We start from the raw sequence: 21879 nt of genomic DNA, 5'->3' as shown, positions 1-21879 counted from the left end.
TAACGTCAATAATCAGATAATTTTGTTTATTTTTTAATATATGTTAATATAATTTGTATCAGCTATTGGGTACATGTTAGAATATTACCAGTCTTGTAACCCTCAAATAACTGTGAAAAGAAGAGAGGCAAAGAGCAAAGGAGAAAAGGAAAGATATAAGCATCTGAATGCAGAGTTCCAAAAAATAGCAAGAAGAGATAAGAAAGCCTTCTTCAGCGATCACTGCAAAGAAATAGAGGAAAACAATAGAATGGGAAAGACTAGAGATCTCTTCAAGAAAATTAGAGATACCAAGGGAACATTTCATGCAAAGATGAGCTCGATAAAGGACAGAAAGACTATGGACCTAACAGAAGCAGAAGATATTAAGAAGAGGTGGCAAGAATACATGGAAGAACTGTACAAAAAAGATCTTCACGACCCAGATAATCATGATGATGTGATCACTAATCTAGAGCCAGACATCTTAGAATGTGAAGTCAAGTGGGCCTTAGAAAGCATCACTACGAACAAAGCTAGTGGAGGTGATGGCATTCCAGTGGACCTGTTTCAAATCCTGAAAGATGATGCTGCAAAAGTGCTGCACTCAATATGCCAGCAAATTTGGAAAACTCAGCAGGGGCCACAGGACTGGGAAAGGTCAGTTTTCATTCCAGTTCCAAAGAAAGGCAATGCCAAAGAATGCTCAAACTACCGCACAATTGCACTCATCTCACATGCTAGTAAAGTTATGCTCAAAATTCTCCAAGCCAGGCTTCAGCAATACATGAACCGTGAACTCCCTGATGTTCAAGCTGGTTTTAGAAAAGGCAGAGAAACCAGAGATGAAATTGCCAACATCTGCTGGATCATGGAAAAAGCAAGAGAGTTCTAGAAAAACATCTATTTCTGCTTTATTGACTATGCCAAAGCCTTTGACTGTGTGGATCACAATAAACTGTGGAAAATTCTGAAAGAGATGGGAATACCAGACCACCTAACCTGCCTCTTGAGAAATCTGTATGCAGGTCAGGAAGCAGCAGTTAGAACTGGACATGGAACAACAGACTGGTTCCAGATAGGAAAAGGAGTACGTCAAGGCTGTATATCATCACCCTGCTTATTTAACTTATATGCAGAGTACATCATGAGAAACGCTGGACTGGAAGAAACACAAGCTGGAATCCAGATTGCCGGGAGAAATATCAATTACCTCAGATATGCAGATGACACCACCCTATGGCAGAAAGTGAAGAGGAGCTAAAAAGCCTCTTGATGAAAGTGAAAGAGGAGAGTGAAAAAGTTGGCTTAAAGCTCAACATTCAGAAAACGAAGATCATGGCATCTGGACCCATCACTTCATGGGAAATAGATGGGGAAACAGTAGAAACAGTGTCAGACTTTATTTTTCTGGGCTCCAAAATCACTGCAGATGGTGACTGCAGCCATAGAATTAAAAGACTTACTCCTTGGAAGAAAAGTTATGACCAACCTGGATAGTATATTCAAAAGCAGAGACATTACTTTGCTGACTAAGGTCCGTCTAGTCAAGGCTATGGTTTTTCCTGTGGTCACGTATGGATGTGAGAGTTGGACTGTGAAGAAAGCTGAGCACCGAAGAATTGATGCTTTTGAACTGTGGTATTGGAGAAGACTTTTTAGAGTCCCTTGGACTGCAATGAGATCCAACCAGTCCATTCTGAAAGAGATTGACCCGGGGATTTCTTTGGAAGGAATGATGCTAAACCTGAAGCTCCAGTACTTTGGCCACCTCATGTGAAGAATTGAGTCATTGGAAAAGACTCTGATGCTGGGAGGGATTGGGGGCAGGAGGAGAAGGGGACGACCCAGGATGAGATGGCTGGATGGCATCACGGACTCTATGGATGTGAGTCTGAATGAACTTCGGGAGATGGTGATGGACAGGGAGGCCTGGCATGCTGCGATCCATGGGGTCGCAAAGAGTCGGACATGACTGAGCGACTGAACTGAACTGAACTGAACCCTTAATGAAATAAGAGATCTAAGCCTTCTGATGAAGGAACCACCATCTATTAATTCCTCTTGCCTCAGTATTGAATCTGATGTGACTAAGCCTCTAGACTGGATCCAGTTTCCAATTCGTAGGAAATACAAGAGACAGAACAGGTTAGCAACATAGGGATTCAATCAGCAAAATCAGACTGTGGGAAACTCTACAGAACAAATGATCTGGTTTCTTCAACAAATAAATTCAAGAAAAGAGGCTGGGGAGAGGTGTGAGGTAGAGGGTGGGAGAGAGGGGCGGGAAGTGGCTATAGATGAAAAGCAACTCGAGACACATTGACCAAAACAATGTGTGGACCTTAGTTGGATTCTGAACCAAACAGACTAAAAAACAAATACATGAACAACAACAACAAAAAACCATGAAATAATCAGAAGTTTGAGCAGTAACTAGATATCTGGTGCTGTTGAGAAATTTATGTTTCCCTCTCTCTGGCAAAGTAAGCTGGCAAGTCAGTCAGGCTGCACTTCTGCAGTAAGCTACATCGCACGTAGCTTGCCGTACCTCTCTGGCCTTCCCCAGAGTTGTCTTTTTCATCTTTACAATCTGCATTCGTTTTCAACTGTGTTCTTCTTGCATTGAAGGTATTTGATATCAATTGACAGAAGAGGTGGCCCTTCAGCAGCCAAGGAGGCTGTTAAACTTGCTGAAGAGTTCTTCCTTTCTGCAGAGAATACAGTTCTTGGCCTTGACCTCAGTGGAGACCCTGCAGTAAGTCATTTTTCCAAAATATGTTTTATTTCTAAAAGGTAGAATCAGTTTGTGGGATAAGGATTAGGTTGGGGCACCTTGCGTTCTCCAGAGGTTCAGCAGACACCCTGTGTGTATGAAGCCCTATTCTCCCCTGGATGACCAGAATGTCCATAGCAACTGCTCTCCAGGTTTCAGTGAAAGAGTTAAGCCCTCTAAAAAAAGGAAAAAAAAAAAAAAAAGATTTGTATGACAATATGATTATTTTCTTCATTTTTCTAAAGATGGTACCCAACTAGTACCATTCCACATACATAGAGAGAGTTGATTTATTACAGTCCATGTCTAATGCTTTGACTTGACTAGACATATCAAATCAAAGCTCCGGGAGATGGTGATGGACAGGGAGGCCTGGCGTGCTGCGATTCATGGGGTCGCAAAGAGTCGGACATGACTGAGCGACTGAACTGAACTGAACTGAACTGATGTCTAATGCTTAATTAATGCTTAACTGTGGGTAGGGCTTAATTATCTCACAGAAGCCCCAGTTGAAAAAGGCTGGCCTAGAGCTTCTTGAAGGTCATATTCAAACAGGGTGTCTCAGCTGTGGCACTACTGACATCTTGGGCCAAAGAATTTTCATTGTAGGAGAATGTCCTGTGTATTTTAAGATGTTTAGCAGCACCCCTGACCTCTTCCCAATAGATCCCAGCAGCTTGTTAGTTGTTAACAACCAAAAATGTTTGTAGACGTCACCACATGTCCCTTGACGGGCAGAATCACCTCGGTTGAAAATCATTGAATTAGAGTCCTATGAACCTGGTTCTTACAGCTTTAACAAAACCTGGGCTGTTCTGGCCTTGTTTCATCATCCGTTTGATAGAAGCTTTCTTTACCAGTCATACTTATTCCTAAAGCTCTAGATACCTAGGTAACCATCTAGAAATAAAATTTGGTGACTGTTACATCTAGCTTAGCTGATTCACCTGAGATTCACTGATACTTGAGATTGTCGAGGGCAAGGACAGTGGCTTTGCCAGCTTTGAATTCCCTAATTTTGCTTTATAAACAAAATGTACAAATGACTCCATCTGCCACTTTATTTCCTGCCATTATTCCTTTGTTATTGAGACAGAGTACTCAGTTCTTCAGTTTGCCTAGACTCATATATCCTCATCTTAACTTTTATCTTCAAGGCAGGACAAGCAAAAGACTTCTTGGAACCTCTTTTAGAAGCTAAAAAATCTGGTCTGAAGTTGGCACTTCATCTTTCAGAGGTAAATAATACTGTAAAATTAGGCTGGAGAGGGTAGATTACATGGAAAATCATTAACAGAAAATAATAAGCACTTGTACAGGGCTAAAGATAAACCTGGCTTGGTAAAACACTTTTAGAGAGAAAATGGAAATATTTTTGTGTAAGTTATAACGATAAAGGCATAACTTGCCGTAGTCCTTGGAGTTATGGTTTCTATGTTGTTATAGTTCCTGGGCTTGGCTGTTGACTTGAGCTAAAGTTGTATCCTTAGAACAGTTCAACAACAGCTTGTTGGAGAAAATGCATGAATTTTAGTCAGCAGCCTTGTTATCAGCAAACCGACACTGAGAAAAGCATGAGTTTGCCTCGCTTGTCCTTGCAGGGAAGGGCCCTGAATGTATCACATACACTGGCAAGAAAGAAGGTAGCTCATCATCATTTTATAAGGCCCAGAGGGAGATTGGGTGCCCCTGTGGGCCCCAACTTGACAGCAAGAGCGCAGGGCAGATCATGCATGGAAGTAGCTGGAGAATAGTCACTTCCCTGGTTGCACGTCCCTGAGAGGCAAACAAGGGCTCTCCTGCACTTTTCCATTTTATGGATAGATTTGCTTTCTTACCTCAGTGCTTCTACCTACTTAATGCTTTCTTTTATTAACATATAAAAAGCTGTAAATAATTAAGGTATGCAACTTGATAAACTTGGATTTGTTTCTTGAATGCAGAAATATTACCTGCTTACTGCACATGATTATTTTGAGTATTAGATGAGGTCATGATATAGAAATTGAGGCAAAAATTGGAGCTTCTCGTCAGTACTGAGTGTTTTTCATGTCTACAAACAGAGAGTCCGTAATCTAGTAGCAGAACTTAAGGTCTAGGATCTATGTTTCCACACTCTGATCCAGAAGATCCTTCACACACAGGACACCCTCTGGTTGACCTAACCGATGCCAGATTGAGGCTGTCGGGCAGGGTAACAGGACAGCCAGCGTGAGGCCGGCTCTGGTCTCTGCACAGCATAAGAACCTGCCCTTTAGTTTCTGTTCTCTTATTTGATCCATGGGGTGGGAAACGTTTCATTTCGACGTGTTATGGTCATTTGTCTTCTGGTCTATCTAAGAGATGGAGAGCACAGCCTGACACACATTTTCGCGGTCGTTGTGGCATGCACATAGGCAGCCTTGTCAAGACAGAACATGAATGCCCGGTGTGCGGGTGGAGTCTAGGCCCCAGAGTCAGACAGAGCCAGGTTTCACCCTCATCTCTACCATTATGCTAGCTCTGTGAGCTTGGACAGCTTTTCTTTAAAATGCTTTATATTTTTAGCTACGAAAGTTTTATGTACCTGAAGAAAATCGAAGAGTAGAGAAATAGTATAAAGTAGAAGTAAATAAATAAAAAATGGAAGGTCCCCTTCAGTTCTGCTCCTGCGTTGATCCTGTTAAGTTTAGTTTTTATGTTTTCCCAGTTCTTTTTCTAATATGTGTGAAGACATGTACACAACACAGAAGACACATATGCATATAGAGTTGTGGGATTTTGTTATTGAGCACTTACTTTTTGAGTTTTGATTTCTTTGTCTTAATACTTTGTATAATTCTTGTGAGGTTTAAAGCAGAATGTATGTGAAAAGTCAGTAACTGTTGGCTCTCTAGTTATTATCACTGAAATGAATCCAGAAGAATATTGGGAAATGAACGGGAAGATCAAAGGCAAAGAAGAAGAGGTACTCTTAAGAACCACTGAAGGAGGTTATTGACGCCCTCTTCTCCCTTTCTTTTTTTTGAGATTCCAAACCGAAAAACAGAAACACAAGTACTCTTGAACCTGTTTCCTGACCGAATCGGGCATGGGACATTTCTCAGCTCCTCCAAGGAAGGATCCTCGGATCTGGTGGACTTTGTGAGGCAACATCAGATACCGCTTGGTAAGGCGTCAGGTCTTCCAGGCAACTCTCTGACCCTTCCTCCCCGCCTGCAGCTTGCCACCCATAGGTAGAGAAGCACTGTTCTAAATACATAGATATCATTTAGAAATGAAGTGATGCTTTCTCAACCTTATCGAAGTAACAGGAAAGTTTATTAATAGCTCCCATTAGAGTATAAAAGCTCCATGAGAGCAGGGCCCTCATCTGTCTTGCTCACTGCTGCATTTCCCAGTTCCTGGAACTCGGTATTATATTGAAGTAATAGGGTCATCTATAATTTTGGAATGACTTTAACCAGTTTACTTATGAAAATGTATAACATATATTTAGAGATTAAGACGTCTGCAAAATTTCAAGTGTACTTTTATATGTCTGTTAACATCACATACTTGTCTACATGTATATACCAGGAGCTATTTTTATTTAGCAACAAATATTTATGAAGTGCCTACTCTCTTCGAGTCACTATTCCAATTGCTGGGAATAGAGCAGTAAAAAAATAGACAATGTTTCTTTCTCAAGGAACTTATATTCTAGCATGGGTAAGAGAGACAGTAAGCAAATACACAAGAAAATATCAGTGATAAGTTCTTTTCAGAAAATTAAACAGGCTGGTAGAATAGTGATAAGCTAACCACTTTTGATTGGATGGTTGGGGGAAGGCCTTTCTGATGAGGGGAAAAAGCAGGTGGCTGAAAACCTTTTTACTGAATGATGAATTCACTGAACTTACAAATTTAACAGTTTGTAGTAACACTTTTGTGGGTGTGCTTTTTTGACTAATTTATAGAGTTTTTCAGCAATTCATAATGGGTGAGATTTTTTTTTTCTTTTTAATAAAGAAATTTTTAAACAGCCACAAAAGTAAAGAATCTTGGAAACCATTTGCCTAATGATCTTACTTGGAGTGATGTCCCAGCTCTGCAGTCAGCAGGGGCAGGTTGGGTTTGCCATTGCTGGGTCTGCGTGGCCCTGGGTCGCAGCCACCTCACTCAGAGGAACAGATGCCATCAGTCAAGTCAGCGAAGCATTTCACTCTGGCTGGAGAGCCGGGCACAGCATCTCAGGCAGGAGTTTTGTAATCTTAGAAGTCATTCTTAAGATAGACTGCTTTGCAGGAGGCCGTGAATGGAAGGAGTTGAGACATTTTCTTTCTTTTCATGGAAGAGGCCCATTTCCACTCTTGGAGTTTTGTAACATGCAGCCCTCAAGCATTGCTTCTGTTTCCTGAGCTTTGCTTCCGCCTGGGGAAGAAGTGCAGCAGCCCTGTGAAGATTCCATTTACTCCCCTCTCACGCTTCCCCGCGTTTGTCACGGTGACTGGCTTATCACGCTCCTCTTTCCTCTCCTTTTTCGTAAAAGAAAGAGGGAAGCACGTGATTGTGAAGGGGACACTAATTCCCCGCCTGGTACAGTCGCTGCTGTAAACCGCAGCACATGGCAGTTTTCACATGTAAGAAAAGGCCAACTACTAAAAATGAGCATAGCTTGGAAAGATTTCCCGTGTATCTACTAATAGGTCTTTTAATTAGAAGCTTCTTCCTTTCCCCCCTCATTCTAGAACTTTGTTTGACCTCGAACATCAAAAGTCAGACAGTTCCATCTTACGACCAACATCACTTTGGATTCTGGTACAGCATTGCCCATCCTGCCGTGATCTGTGTAAGGCGTTTTGCTCCCTTTTAGTCCCAGAGTTGCCGTAGGTCAGACGTTCACTGTCTAGCTGGCTGCGTTGCACGCCAGGGGTGGTGCCCAAGAGGAGGAGTGAGAGAGGAGGGGAGTGTGAGAGGCTGCAGAGGTGTGACTGGTTTGGCTCTGCAGGGAAAGGTCCTGGACAGGACCTGGGGAACGACAATACCGATGCCCAACACCCACCTCTTGAGATAATGCTTTCATTGATCGGGGCTGAGCCCTGGGCACAGATGCATTTTAAAAGCTCCCTTGGTGATTTGCACATGCATCCATGGTTGAGAGCTACTACTCTAGTGGTTTATGTTCTTAAAAAGGATAAACAAGACTGTTCAGTAACAAATGTGCCTGGGTACATTTGTAGGCCCCCGTTTAGACTCTTAAAAGCATGGTAAATAAGAAAATATTCTCAACAAAAGTTGAGAGTTGTTATTTTTTTTTTAAACAGTCATTTCCTCCTTCATTTTGAAACTTCCTTACATTGACAGACTGATGATAAGGGTGTTTTTGCAACACGCCTTTCTCAAGAGTACCAGCTGGCGGCTGAAACATTTCATCTGACCCAGTCTCAGGTGTGGGACCTGTCTTATGAATCCATCAACTGCATCTTTGCTTCTGACAGCACCAAGGCTGACCTGAGGAAGAAGTGGAATCATCTGAAGCCCCATTTTTAAGCTGTAACGAGGTGAACTACTTTTGAGTATGTATTACAACCTAGATCTCCTCGCCATATCCCGCTTAGTAAGCCGCTCCTCCCTTGGAACCATAGCAGCCGAGTGCTGCGGACTCTGACAGCAGCACCTTTCCCATGGTGGGTGCTCAGTAAGTCTGTCTTAAACCGCCTGAAGGCTCTGAGGTTGTCCATGGCTTACCTCCATGCTGCTTTCAGGAAGGGACCCGAATGCTGCTGCACACTGAGCTCCCCATTCTAGCAGTGGTTTTGCCTTAACAGTCCCTCTTCACTAGAGATCATGAAACTTCAAGAAAATCAAAGTAGGTTCTCATCAGGAAAAGTTTTGGAATTGCTAGTCTAAATAAGGTGAGAAGGGAATACAGATTGTTACCAAAGCCTTTAACCTGTCTAGCTTGTGATGACAGCTCTGTTTTGTTGTGCCTACTTTAATCAGACTCCCTTAAGTATTCCCCAGGACTGTGGACTCCAGGCTGCACTGCATTCCATGGATTTTTGTGAATCCCAGTAGCCAGGGTTAACCTCCTTTGGGTGACGCTCGTGACAGATCAAGCTAGCTGCTGAGATCTGCCTTTGCCCTTCTCATGATTAATCCTTCTGGAGTCAAGATACATTTTAGATTTTGAGTCGAATAATGGCGAGAGTATTGATCCATTTTTGTGCTCATATCTCATCTTCCCTTCCTTACTCTGTCACCACAAAAATAGTTCTTTATAGAGCTGACAGGACAGCCATATACTTGGGTTACAGTAAAAGAGAAATGGCAGTGTTCTATATATATATGTATGTATACACACATATATGTATATATATGAACCTATGTATGAAGTGAAGTGAGGTCGCTCAGTCGTGTCCAACTCTTTGCGACCCCATGGACGGTAGCCTACCAGGCTCCTCCCTCCATGGGATTCTCCAGGCAAGAGTACTGGAGTGGGTTGCCATTTCCTTCTCCAGGGGATCTTCCCGACCCAGGGATGAACCCGGGTCTCCCTCATTCCAGGCAGAAGCTTTAACCTCTGAGCCACCGGGGAACCTATGTATATGTGTGTATTAAGTCGTATGGCATTGGCCATAGAGAATAAACAATAAAGGGAAGAAGGGATAACATGGGGAGAAAAAAAGGATAGCATTAGGAAAACAACTGATGAGAACAGGCATGACTGTCCAGCTCCTGCCAAGATATTCTTGCTTTTTCTGCTGCACGTGCCACCCAGTCTGTCCCCAAGGTCTTACAGGAAATAAAGGGAGGGGTGCACAGATCCTCTTGCTCCCCCAGCAGCAGGCTTGGCTTCTCTTAGAATGTCAGAAGGCTATGTATTATTTCTTGCTTCTTCCATCCTCAGGAGTGGCAGACAATGGTTTGTGAGTTAGTTTGAGATAAGATTGGGTTTTCCCAGGTAAGAATTTTGCTTTTGTCTTATTCATTTTGCACATTTTCTTCATCTGGAGATTGGAGGGCTGGTCCTGGGTCTTTTAAGATAGACTCATTCTCCATGCCCAATTATAATGGGTCCCAATGGATTGTCCTAAAGGATATGGATACAGATACTAAGGCAGAATTTTCATTCTGATTTGTCTTTTACCACATTCTAATTTGTTTTTCAGCCTGGAACATAAAGATTTAGACAGGTATACTTGTAGCAGCCCCACACAGGGAGCCAAAAAAAGCAAGTAAAGATTTATCTTTTCTTCCCAGGAGTGACTTAATCATAATTTGCATATATACATTTTTTTAAAAAGCACTTGAACCACTGGGCACTTTATAATTTTTATTAACTTGGTATCCCTGAGAGGCAAATTAAGGTGTAAACATTGTTCTGCTTTACACAAAGGGAAATGGAGGCAGGTTGACTTACATATAAGACATCTGGAACCAGAATTCATATCTGTTGATACCACAACCAGTGCTTTTTCCACAAGACTACACACAGACATACTGAACACAGTACTCTCATGTTTTAAAAACATTACAGCACACTGCCTAAATTATCTCAGATCCTGAGGCATTGCTTTACACTGGTATTTCTTGTTATCTCCCTGTCTGTTTAGGCAACATAACTGAGATACCACCTCCCCTTAATTCCTAAGACTTAGGAAATTCCCTCAGCACCAGAACTCCAGTTCATCATTGGTAGACATCATTACTGTCTACCACAGTAAGCTGTGGATTTTAGAATATCCTATCTCCCCATTTCTCTCCCAGATCTCATTCCTATCTGAGAGCTCAATAATGTGACTGTGACACGGCTACTTATCTCAGACCTTAGCCATTGGGCATCTTCTTTCCTTTGACCTGCCATTCGAAATATCTTCTCTCAGGATACTGGTTCCTGACGTTTGTCTCCCATAGGAGCTAGTCTCCTAAAACTGCTCATCTTTCTTACCCAGTGCCACTCAGCAAGTGCAGCACAGGCCCTGATACACTAACATTCTGGGGGATGGAAGCCCGTCCATGGTGTTCCTGGCACTCCACGTTTCAGCTGAAGCAAGTCCCTCTCTGCCCCCTGCAGAGCCTTATCGTGCTACCCCTCAAATTGGTGTTACTCCGAGCTTTGGCTCACCTTCCTTACAGTCTGCCCTTTGCCCTCTGTGCCCTTGCTCCCCAGTTTTCCCACTTCTTACCCATTCAGCATGCAGTTTTACAGTTAGTTTTGGAAAGTTCATCTTGCCAGTAAACCTTCCCTCTGAGCACTTCCTGCTTCATGAAACCTTCCCGATTAAAGAGAAGAAAATACCTCTCTTTTTTCCCCCCAACTCTAATGCTTTTGGCCTTAACTTTTATGCCTAGTGTTACTACCTAGCTTTCTAAATTTCTCTAAAACCACTGTAGCTGTACGTATTTGTTCATGTCAGGGTCATCTGGTGTCGGTTGTAAGGACAAGGACAGGGTCTGTTTAACTTGTGCTGTACAGGCTCATACTACTGCAGATATGTGGGCAGTTAATTCAGTACCATCTTTATGATATCAGAATCACACTTGTTTGAAGAGCTGCTTTTAAAAATAGATGTGTACAGCTGAATGTGTGTATGTGTGTGTAAGTATTGTCAGCTCCACTGACCAAAGATAGTTTGTCCCCCTTACCATTAGGGTAAAGAGTTTCTGGCACAAAGTGGTCTGTTTTCCCAGTCTGTGGGAGCATGGCCAGTGGCTTCTGCTCATTGCACATTAGTATTGTGTCCACAGGGTGCGTGACACTCACCGCGGTGTTAGGGTGTGTGGATTATGGCAGTCCCTCTGGCAGTTCTAACTGCTTTCCCTATTACTGCATCCCCTTGCCTTCCTCTTTGGGCTTCTGGACCACAAGGAACAAACAAAATTTAGATGAGACAGACCAGAAAAAAAATCACAATAGATGCTGTAAATACAGTGTTACTCTATTCCAAAGCTTCTGGGGCTTTGAAGACAGTAGGAAATCCAGGGTTCACACCTCACCGTTTCTATGAGGTTTACACTGTTCCCCCATATAGCACACTAGATTCTTGACAAAATGGTTTATAGGTCAGAACCAGACTGGACACTTAAAGGCTCCTTCTTGAAGGTAAAGGAGTGTGTGTGATAAGTATATAATTCTGAGCACAGACTTAAGTGAGCAGGAAAAAAAATCATTCTTTTTTGCATTTCCATTACTGTACAAAGAGCTAGACCCATTCAGTGAGAATCCTCACTACTTCTCCATGAAATGCTGCAGTGTGGATTTTTCTAGTTGAAATGCAACTGAGTAACGTGATGAGTACAGGGAACACATCAGATTTCACAGGATCTGCTACTGTGTCCTCTCTGTTAGGAGAACAACACAGGCTCTGAGAGGAAAGGGTGTTACCGTCAATACAAGCAAGGAGAGGGAACGAATCTTCCTTTCATTCTTACTCTAGATCCAAGAGAAACACAGGAACAAGCAGTGGGGTAAATTCTAGACTGTTTCCTTAACTAGTTGGGCACAGATTAGAAGATGGATCTCACTACTGGAGAACTATTTCCAAACAATTTCAATACATGTAATGAGGCTGGTTTTCTCATAGATCCTCAAGGGCTTACTTAGGTGCTGGCTGTGACAGAAGTTTCTCTCGTGTGTGGATCTCTCGGTGCTTATTAAGAGCAGAACTTTTACTGAAGCACTTGCCACAGTCCTGACACCCGTAGGGCTTCTCTCCAGTGTGGGTTCTGTGGTGTGCACGTAAGTCAGAACTCTTGCTGAAGCTCTTCCCACAGTCGGGACACACGTGGGGTCTCTCTCCTGTGTGTATCCTCCGATGTGCACTGAAATGAGAGCTGTTATTGAAACTCTTCCCGCACTCTTCACACTGATAGGGCTTTTCTCCTGTGTGGGTTCTTTGGTGAATGATAAGGCTTGAGCTCTGATTGAAGCGTTTTCCACACTCACCACACTCATACGGTTTCTCTCCTGTGTGGATTCTTCTGTGGGTGATGAAATTTGAGCTGTCACGGAAACTTTTCCCACAGTCAAGACATTGATAAGGTTTCTCTCCAGTGTGGATCCTCCGGTGTCTAATGAGGCGAGCGCTCCGACTGAAGCTCTTCCCGCAATCGGCACATTTATATGGATTTTCCACTTGATGGGCTAGCTGATGCATAGGGTGGGAGTTTGGACCAAAGCTCTTGCCATATCTCAGATATTTATAGGGTCTCTCTCCCAAGTAAGGTCTCTGATGACTTGGAACTTTACCTAAACTCCTTTCAGGGAATGTTGGTTTTCCTTTTTTCTCTCCCGGGGTGTTTTCCCACTGTCTTCCAGATCTGCATTCACTCTCATTGCCTTTACTTTGATTAAGATGCTGGGGAATTTTCCTTTCAGACCTTGCAAGTAATGTCTTATGTAGTTGTACTTCCTCAGAAATATCCCGTTTTAGATTCGCTTCATTCTCAAATCCAGCCTCGAAACCTAACATAAGAATAGAAATTTAAAAGTTACCCATTTTCTCAATTATTATGTGTGAGTGTAAAGTATCACATTAGATGACTTAACATAAAAATTAGGGAGCTCTAGATCCTAAATAACTACTGTCTGTTAAAACCTTCTATTTGGTAATCTGTCACATGCTTCTCATCTACAGGGGATCTGATGAATATGTTCTTTGAACTCTCTTTCCTGGATATCTGGGATCTTCAGAAAATCCTCTCAGTATACCAAGAAAAAACCTGCCATGCCAGATTTAAGATAAAACCATCACTATGATTATCCAGGAAAGACACTTTCTAATGCTGTATTTTAGCCTCATCTCAGGCCTGTCACGGTTTACATTCTTTGCCAGTAACCAAAGGGATAAGAAAGGATTGCCCGAGGAAACTGGGGAACTTCTATATTGAGGAAGAACTACATGAGTCCTTTTCACTCTCAAATTCCGTGTGTTGAGAATAAAAACAGGGTAGAAAGATTCCTGTTGTCTTTCAAAGAACAAAAGGCCTTCTGAGAGAGAAACTTTGGTAGGTGCTCTTTCAAACTTTCTCTTTGCCCATGGACAAATAATCAATAGATGTTCCAAAGCACTACTCTAATGCCCAAACTAAGCTTTAATATTCCTCTAAGAGCCAAATGCCAGGCTTCCCATGCCTAGGCTATGAGAATTTGTAGATACTTGGAAAGTTTCAGTTTGCAAATTTAGTTTGAGTTTGTAGAATTTTCAGAGGTTTCAGATAAAACTCTGGATCCCAGTTCCCTGGACTAAATCTGAGAACATGTACCCCTTAAAGCACTATTTCTACCCAGAAGCCCAGTGTTAGGATTAGACCCATGAAATGGAGGTTCATTATATTAACTGAAATCTCAGAAACTTAAATATATGACTATAAATTATGAGCCTCTGAGAGGGGTACTTAGCATTTCCTAAACCTAGAAGCTCTTATTTAGCAGAACATGTTAACAGCTTCACAGAGTTGATGCTCTGTGGAGCACACTTGGAGAATGCAGATCTAAAGAATATTTTGGAAAAGAAAACTGTTGTTTATCAAATGCCCAAGTACTGTGCTAGGTGCCTCACTGTGGTACTTCAGTTACATCAATCTTGTGAGGCCGGTCTTAATCTATAAGCAAAATTGCAGGGCTAAGTAACTTGCTTTAAGGTACTCAACTAGTAACATAATCCATATTCATATACATATATATGTATGACTCCAAAAACAGAATTCTTCCTGTAAGGAGGGAAGCCATAATGAATTTTTTTTTTTCTTAAACAGTAAATAAGATTCAAAGGGTCATTTGCCTCAGAAATTTCAGACTTTGGGTGAGTGTGTCTGAAGAGATTATCAGGTTTTCATATATATGAATAAAGCAGGCATACAGATGATATATAAGCTGAAACTAGAAGAAAAAAGCAGAAATGAGAATGAACTTTAAAAAACCAACTTCATGTACCATGTGTACATGACATGCTGTTTGGGAAATGTTAGCTTTCAGAGTCCCTGCTAGGTACACGGGCTAGTAACCAAGCAGCTCGCGTGCAGACGATGGCACATTTACAAAGTCTGCAACCATCTCAGATTGATGCAATAGTGTGAGGAAGCAAGTCAAGTGGAAAGCTGCCTACAAAGACAGGAAACCTGGAGAAAAGAGAAGAATCCCTGAGTATTGGGTGTAGAGGCTAGTTCTCCTGGTTCTCAATCTGATCATTTTTCTCCTAGATGCCACTGCCTTCCCTTTGCTATTTCTACCTTAAGAAGAGGGTCTTACCACTGGGGCTCTGAAATAAGACTGGAGCACGGGTCAGTGCCTCTGGAGGTATCTCGGGATCCTCTTCATCATCTTCAGAATCATCCTCTATGGCCTCGACTGCCTGCTCGGCTTGCTTTTCGGCTTCAGCCTCACTGGTCTCCTGCATGGGGCATAAGGCTATCTCTTCCTGGCCGTCACTAGGCTGGGCAGCCACCTGGGCATTCACCAAAGCGTCCATCTCTTCAAAGAAGGGACAGGTCTCTGGTGCTTGGCCATTCTTGACTTTCCGATAGCTGGTCTGTAGGCTCTTAAACTTGGTCCGACATTGCTCCGGTGTCCTGAGGAAGCCATATTCCCATAACCGCTCAGCCACAGCTCCATACAACTGGCTGTTGCGGTGACAGTTCCGAAGGGCTTCGTAAAACTGAGTCTCACTAAGAATTGCAAGGTAGGTCTTTGTCTCTTCATAGCCCCAGTGCACACCTGCCACCAGAAGAGAAGTTTTAGCACCACTCAGTGCAGGGCTTTATAGCCGCAATTCCTCAGTCCTAGCATTTGCATCATGAAAAGTCACCTAAGCTTGGGCTTCTAGGTGAGAAGGCAAGAACAGCTCATGTTTCCAAATCAATGCAGACTCTCAGGATGTTCTGCTTCTTTGGCCCATATCAGTTTCACAGAGACCTTGATTCCTACATTCAATTTAAAAGGCCTTTTCACCTGATCACAGTAGTGATCATTATGTACACTGAGGCAAGTGTACAGAAGGCATTTCCCCATTCTTCTAGTAGTTCTGGAGTTCTGATCCTAACTAGAAAATAACTGGTTAGAAGACCTACAGTCAGTTACTGTCAGCCAGGAGCCATCCTTACATTCTCTGATCAATCTTTTCCTACCAGCCCTACTTCCTTATAAATTAAGTCTCCCAAAGAATGTCTCAAAATCCCAAGGAACAGTCTCTTTCAGATTCGTACTGCTGCCTAATGCACTCCCTTTTATGGCCCTTCTTCACCTGGCCACAGTCTCAAAAAGCCAGCCCAACAATAGCAAAGTCTGAAGGGTACAAGATAAGAACCTGTGGTCATACACCTTCTCCTTAGTAGCAGAGGACTGGCTGAGCCAGAAGGAGGAAGGAAGCAGAGCATAGAGCAACTCCTGGTCCCCAACATGGGCAGAACTTCATCAGGATGACTACAGACTCTGCTCCCTGAAGGTCCCTCAAGCTAAAGGGAAGGGAGATTCCAAGAGCCTTCCTCCCACTTGAGAGCCAGGTGGCAATGACATTGCTTCCATTATCCTCCACTCTCTGCCAGGGAAGCAAAAGGGAGATAAATGGAAGACAGTGGAAAAAGACAAAAAGAACAGAGATAAAGAAAGTAACAGCAGCTAGCACATGGGCCATGTTTGTGATTTACCTAAATTTATTCCAGTGACAAAAAGGGAAAGAGAATTTTTTTTTTTTTAAAGGAAAAAGTGCAAGACAAGAAGACCAGAACAGAACAAAAGTAACAACACATAATAAAACGTGGAAGGAATAGATAACTGTTCCCAGTAGAACTGCAGCTTTGGAGTTAGCTCTGTCTGTGCCTTACAGTTGAGGACACACTGAAATGTTCCCCTAGCTGATGAGCGGGCAGGATTGGAAACAAAGCCTCCTGCTTCATATGTGGTGTTTTTCCCATAACAGCACAGTTGTACAGATTACATCAGTAATAACGTGATATTTAAAGATGGTTCCATAGGCAAATAATATTTCAATGGAGTGTTAAGATTTCTTGCTGCAAAACTGGGTCCTGTTGAAATGCCAATATGTGATGCAAATCTCTTAGAGGAAACATAGAAAATGTTTTCCCAACTTTAGGCAGTCCTTCACTATGCTCTTTTAAGTAAAAAGGAACACATAATAAACTGAGTTTGGAGGGTAAAAATAAAACACCAGTTCATATAAGGCACTCAACAGATAAACTGTTTCTCCTTAAAGATACTATACTGCCAAGATTTTCTCAGCCTTCAGTGATTTTATAATCAGGAAAATATATTTTAAGAAAGAAACAGAAGGAAAAAAAAATTCAGGACTCACCTGAATTTTGAGTGTATTTCTTTATAATATCTAATATTTTTCTTTACTTACTATTAACTCACTGGTTTTCCCACAAGAGAATGAAATACATAAAGAACTGAGAAATGCCTCTATTCTCTTAAGTGACAAAGCTGGCAAGTGACATTGTTTACTGACTCCACACCCAACTTCAATTTGTCAGTCTAATCCTAAAATGCCAAGAAGAAAAGCTTACCACTTGGGCTACGGAAAAGGACATGTGTGGTGGAGCTGTCAGGGTCCTGGGGGGTGGCCTCTTGGCCCACTTCGTCACTGTCGGACTCTTCAGCTGTAGCTTCCTCTCCCTCTTCATGGTGCCAGCCCTCTTGCTCTGGCTCCTCAGTCTCAGCATCACTGCCTCCCAGGCCAGAGTGAGAGGCTGCCTCCTCCAGGCCATTACTGGGCAGGGCAATGACCTGGGCACTCATCAGGGCTTCCATCTCTTCAAAAAAGGGACAGGTCTCAGGTGGGTGGCCACTCTTGACTTTCCGATAGTTCTTCTGGAGACCTTTGAACTTGGTCCTACACTGCTCCAGGGTCCGGAGGAACCCAAACTCCCGGAGCCGCTCTGCCACAGCCCCATACACTTGGCTGTTCCGATGACAGTTTCGGAGAGCCTCATAAAACTCAGGCTGACTGAGAATTGCGAGGAGAGTTCTGGTCTCTTCATGGCCCCAGTGCACACCTGCCACCTTCTCATCCTCAAAGCCCCGGTGATCCTGGTCCACCCAGCTGCTTCTCTCTTTTCTGGACAGTAACAGATCAGCAGGCATTCGTCTGTCTTCTGTGTGACTGCCTCTTGGGAGTTCCTTCTCCTTGGAGCCCAGATCTGGGATCCATGGCTCTCCTTGCTCCACCCTGGAGACCATGCTGGATTTAGAACATGGAAATCCTGCTTGCAGGGAAGCAAACAAAGGATATCATAGTTTGGAATCATCATAAAAAAGTATCTCTGAGTTCAGACTTGCTTTTTTTTAATCCAAGAAGCTTATAAAGAAAAGTAAGAAAATGTTTTCAGAAAGATCAGTGGGTTGAAGAATGTGAGGAAAATACATAAAACCTCAAAAAATGAGAAATACTTTCCAGAGCAGGGTGACAGAGGAAAGCATCCTCTTGTGTGTTCAGAGCAGATAATTCTGCTCCAAGTTACTGCTTAGCTCTCCTGACTACTTGTATGCAGGTCCTGGCACTGCTGAAAACAGTCACCTCCTGCCTCCTAGAGAGCTGACTCTTCAACGGGTTGGGGGAGGGGGGTGTTAATCCGAGTAGAGCTCACAGTAGGCCCTCTGTATCCACATTCCTCCACATCTGTAGACTCAACCAACTACAGTACTGTAGTAATTACTATGAAAAGATAGCTGTTGTTCAAGGGTCAGCTGTGGTTCTCTACTTGGGACTAGAGAATTAAGAGTGATTGCAAGGAAGAGACTGTCTACAGCTGTTTCATTTCTCTCACACTCGGTCAGTAACTTCTAGAGGCTTTCCCCTCAGTATGTCCTTTATTCCTACTGCCACCATCTAAGTCTAGACCTCTTATTTTCCTTCACCTGGGTAATGCAGCAATCACTGCTCTACCTAACTCCGGGCTCTTGCTTCATCAGCTCACGTGCTATTTGTACTGCCAAACCTTAACCTGAATGCCTAACAGGCACAGCACATTCATACCAGACTCCTCTCTCCAGAATGCAGCACACATTCACCACTCTGCCTTGCCTTTCCTTTAACTCCCTCCTTTCTATGCACATTTAACCCATTAGAGCCCCCCTGAAGCCTTCCATACAGCCCTCCCTCATCTCCTACTCTACCAACCCCTACTGTACTCACACAACTAACAAGTCATCGTTTGGCACTGTTTGAATACAGTTCAGTTCACATATTTATGTTAACTAATATTCTCAATCATATTGTAGACTCTCTGAGAGGCACCGTTCCTCGTTCCAAGGACCCTGCATGGTGTTGAGCGTGTTGGTAGGTGTTCAAAAACAGATCCATTTTGCAAGTGGGGTTGAGGGACTGCATCTGGATGACTAGACAGAGACCACTACCAGCCTGGCGGAGAAGGCTGGCGTCTGGGATGATAACATCAGAATTCAAAACCACATCAACAAGTTAAAGAAGTGTTCAAGGAAAACAACATACAACGTGGAGCTCAGCAGAGCACAAAGAGGAAGAACAAGTCCCACAAAACCAAGTTTAAGAACCAGGCACAAAGACAATCGGGAAGAGACCTGGGAGTATCAAGTGAATGATAATCATTAGTTGAGTTATACTGAAAGAAAGGATAATGAAATTCTGAAGTAAAATTCTTAGTCTGCCTCTAACTGCCAGACCCTCACTGGAATAATATATATAATTTAATTCTCCACAATTAACATGATGTTTGAAGAATTTTCCAAAGGACAGTAACAAAAACTTAGTAGGTCTGAAGAATGGAGCTTCTGGGGAAAAGCTTAAAGAAACAAATCTAGTGTAATATGGAGAAAGAAAATGACTAAAGGGAGGATAAGCCAAGTATAGAAAAGAATTTTTATCTAGAAAATTCAGACTTAGTGTCATTACCAGGAGAAAAGAAATTCCAAGTCCTGGTAAAAACTATAGAGAGCCATTCTCTGGCAAACTTATCAAAAGAGGAAGTATAAGAATACTTATCGAAACAGAGAGCTAAGCTACTTGCCTTCAGGAGGTCCCCAACAGCTGCATGCTCCATTTCCACTCATTCCTGAAATCCCTTTCCCACTCACTGCTCCCAACCCTACTTCCCAACTTAGAACGGCATCCTATCTTCCCAGATGAATCTACTCCTCACCGCTCCTTTGAAAAGGTCTGAGCTTCTCCTTTGGGTTCATCTGCTCCTGTGGTCCCAGGTCTGGGCTTCTTGCCCTCTCTTTCTTGGGTACACCCCTGGGCTGGGGTTCCACTGACTCCTGCCGAACACTTAATAACTCTCGTGATGATTTCAGGGGTGTCATCTTCTCCAAGCGCACTTCCTGCCCCTTCACAGAGACTGTGACCTGGAAACAACCCCCATGAATTGTCACTGCAAGGTCATAATGAGGGGTATTCCCAGAGGAGTCTAGTTAATATCCCAAAAGAGATCATCCTTTTTGGACATGGCTAGGGTTGGGGTGGTGGTGGTGGGTTGGTTAATAGAACAAAGGTCTTTCTTACTCCATTACTGTTAGCTTAGAGCAGCTGGAACTCCAGAACAAAATAGTAAACCCAATTCCACACTACAAAAGAATTCCCCTCTCATTATGTCAAAAAGTTACATTCAAGTGGCATCTCCCAATAAGCTGTCTGAAAAAGTTACCTTTTGTAGGAGCTTCACTAATAGAGACTGTGCCTTAATTTGGCCTTTTATCTTGCCCCTTCCCAGTCACATACTTCTGAATTCCCCCTCCCTGCTCACCGAACGTCCAGGTCTTCCAGGCTCTCTTTCTAAGTCTTCCACCAGAGTCACTGCCTCCTCTCCACTTTCTGGACATTGCTTTTGTACCCAGTTCTGGATCTCCCCAGGTAGGACGGTCAGGAACTGCTCTAGCACCAACAATTCTACAATCTGCTCCTTGGTGCGCACCTCTGGCCTTAGCCAACGACAGCAGAGTTCCCAGAGTTGGCTGAAAGCCTCCCGGGGCCCAGCCACCTCCTGATAATGAAACTTCCTGAAGCGCTGTCGGAAGGCCTCAGAGCCATTCCCTCTCAGGGTGGGTTTGGCCATGGTTCACAGCAGGAAGCAGCTTCCCTTCACTTAAAGGTCTAGGTTCCAGGGCTTACACCCATCTTCCCATGTCCTTGGGGAATCACCTGCAGATGAGTCTGTCTCTGTAAGCAGTTTCCTCCTAGGGCAGAGAGAGATGGCACTATCAGAAGGAATGTATGTCTAGGGTCTTGCCAGAGCTGGCCTGACTGCCTATATGCTCCAGGTGGTCATCTGAGGTAGCACCAGCTTCAGGTCAGGAAGTCAAAACTGAGCATGAAGGTGAGAGGCCATTCAAAGGCTGCATCTCTGGGCGACATCCAGGGCAGCCCGGAGAAGCAGCAAAGGACAGAAAGTACTGTCTACTCTTCCACCGCCCCCAAATCTGACCCATTGAGCTCCCCTGACCAGTGAGTTCGAACCTTCTGGGAGACCTGGAGCTCGGGAGGTTCTAAAGGCAGGTCACCATTCTGCTGAAGGTAACAAAGCCTCTGTCCAGCGGGTAGCAGCTGCTCTCCACCGTCCTTCCCCCGGCCGTCACAGCCCGCCCCGCTCCCTGAGACTCCACCACTACCAATTCCCACCCCAAACAAAAATCAAGTACTGAATACTGGGTCTCTCTTTTCCCTCACAGCAGAAGTAAGCGCTCAGTAAACATCCGGGAACTACTGACGGGAAACCGCGCATTGAGAGAAGTTGATTTTGGCTCCTGAAGCGAGGTCCGAGTGGGTTTGGGGAGAGTCACACTGAGCTGGTGGAGAGAGGAATTCCGAGGGGGCAGTAGTCATGGGTCTCCTGAGGACGAGTTCGGGTGGTGGCCAGGCGCTCCGAGGGCTGCGAGGTTCGCGAGCGCGGAGCTCAGGTCTAGGAGCGGCGGGTGCGGGGTTCCGGCCTCTTTGTCTTCGTTCCCTCCGGCCAGGTCACTCGGAGCCGTCATGAATCCCTCCAGAGGCCTCCGACCGGACTAAGGCGCCCTGAGAGCACCCTGTGGCCCACACCTGAGAGCTTCTCCCTCTCAGGCTATCGCTCAACCCGCTCGCATCTCTGCCCACCGGCCAGCCTCACCCAGTCAGGGTCTGGCTCCAGCCCAGGCTCACCAGCCTCCCAGTCCAGCTTCCAAACCGGAAGTCCGAGTG

At 43.8% G+C, this 21879-nt stretch overlaps 2 protein-coding genes across 5 annotated transcripts in view; one reads left to right on the top strand and one right to left on the bottom strand.

Annotated features, from left to right (window-relative positions):
- The window catches only part of ADAL (adenosine deaminase like), a 34642-nt gene extending 15350 nt beyond the window's left edge, over window positions 1-19292 (top strand). The window contains exons 8-14 of one of the 2 annotated variants that reach the window (XR_005723791.1): window positions 2611-2737; window positions 3913-3993; window positions 5765-5903; window positions 7465-7565; window positions 8081-8277; window positions 14921-15001; window positions 18957-19292. Coding sequence is in view for 1 of the 2 variants with exons in the window: in XM_040256684.1 (XP_040112618.1) it covers window positions 2611-2737; window positions 3913-3993; window positions 5765-5903; window positions 7465-7565; window positions 8081-8266 (634 nt within the window). In the remaining variant the exon portion in view is untranslated. Of the gene's footprint in view, window positions 1-2610; window positions 2738-3912; window positions 3994-5764; window positions 5904-7464; window positions 7566-8080; window positions 8278-14920; window positions 18473-18956 lie in introns of those variants that run through there. The other variant, XM_040256684.1, reaches the window with a different exon arrangement.
- ZSCAN29 (zinc finger and SCAN domain containing 29) lies at window positions 10036-21869 on the bottom strand. 3 transcript variants are annotated; one of them, XM_040256680.1, is made up of 6 exons: window positions 21417-21869; window positions 20456-20885; window positions 19853-20057; window positions 17243-17938; window positions 14970-15434; window positions 10036-13184 (listed from the first exon to the last, which is right to left on the bottom strand). In XM_040256680.1, exons 2-6 carry the CDS (start codon window positions 20762-20764, stop codon window positions 12316-12318), a joined length of 2544 nt encoding a protein of 847 aa, XP_040112614.1. In that variant the 5' UTR covers window positions 20765-20885; window positions 21417-21869; the 3' UTR covers window positions 10036-12315. The 3 variants fall into 3 exon arrangements, with proteins under 3 accessions (XP_040112614.1, XP_040112613.1, XP_040112615.1); XM_040256679.1 differs by having other exon boundaries at window positions 21355-21854; XM_040256681.1 differs by lacking the exons at window positions 19853-20057; window positions 21417-21869 and having other exon boundaries at window positions 20456-20629.
- Window positions 21870-21879: the final 10 nt, after the last annotated feature.

This window comes from Oryx dammah, unplaced genomic scaffold, assembly GCF_014754425.2.
Source record: "Oryx dammah isolate SB20612 unplaced genomic scaffold, SCBI_Odam_1.1 HiC_scaffold_16, whole genome shotgun sequence".
In the NCBI taxonomy this organism is placed as follows: domain Eukaryota; kingdom Metazoa; phylum Chordata; class Mammalia; order Artiodactyla; family Bovidae; genus Oryx; species Oryx dammah.
Note: the sequence above shows the minus strand (reverse complement) of the source record. Positions and strands in the feature narration are given on the sequence as shown.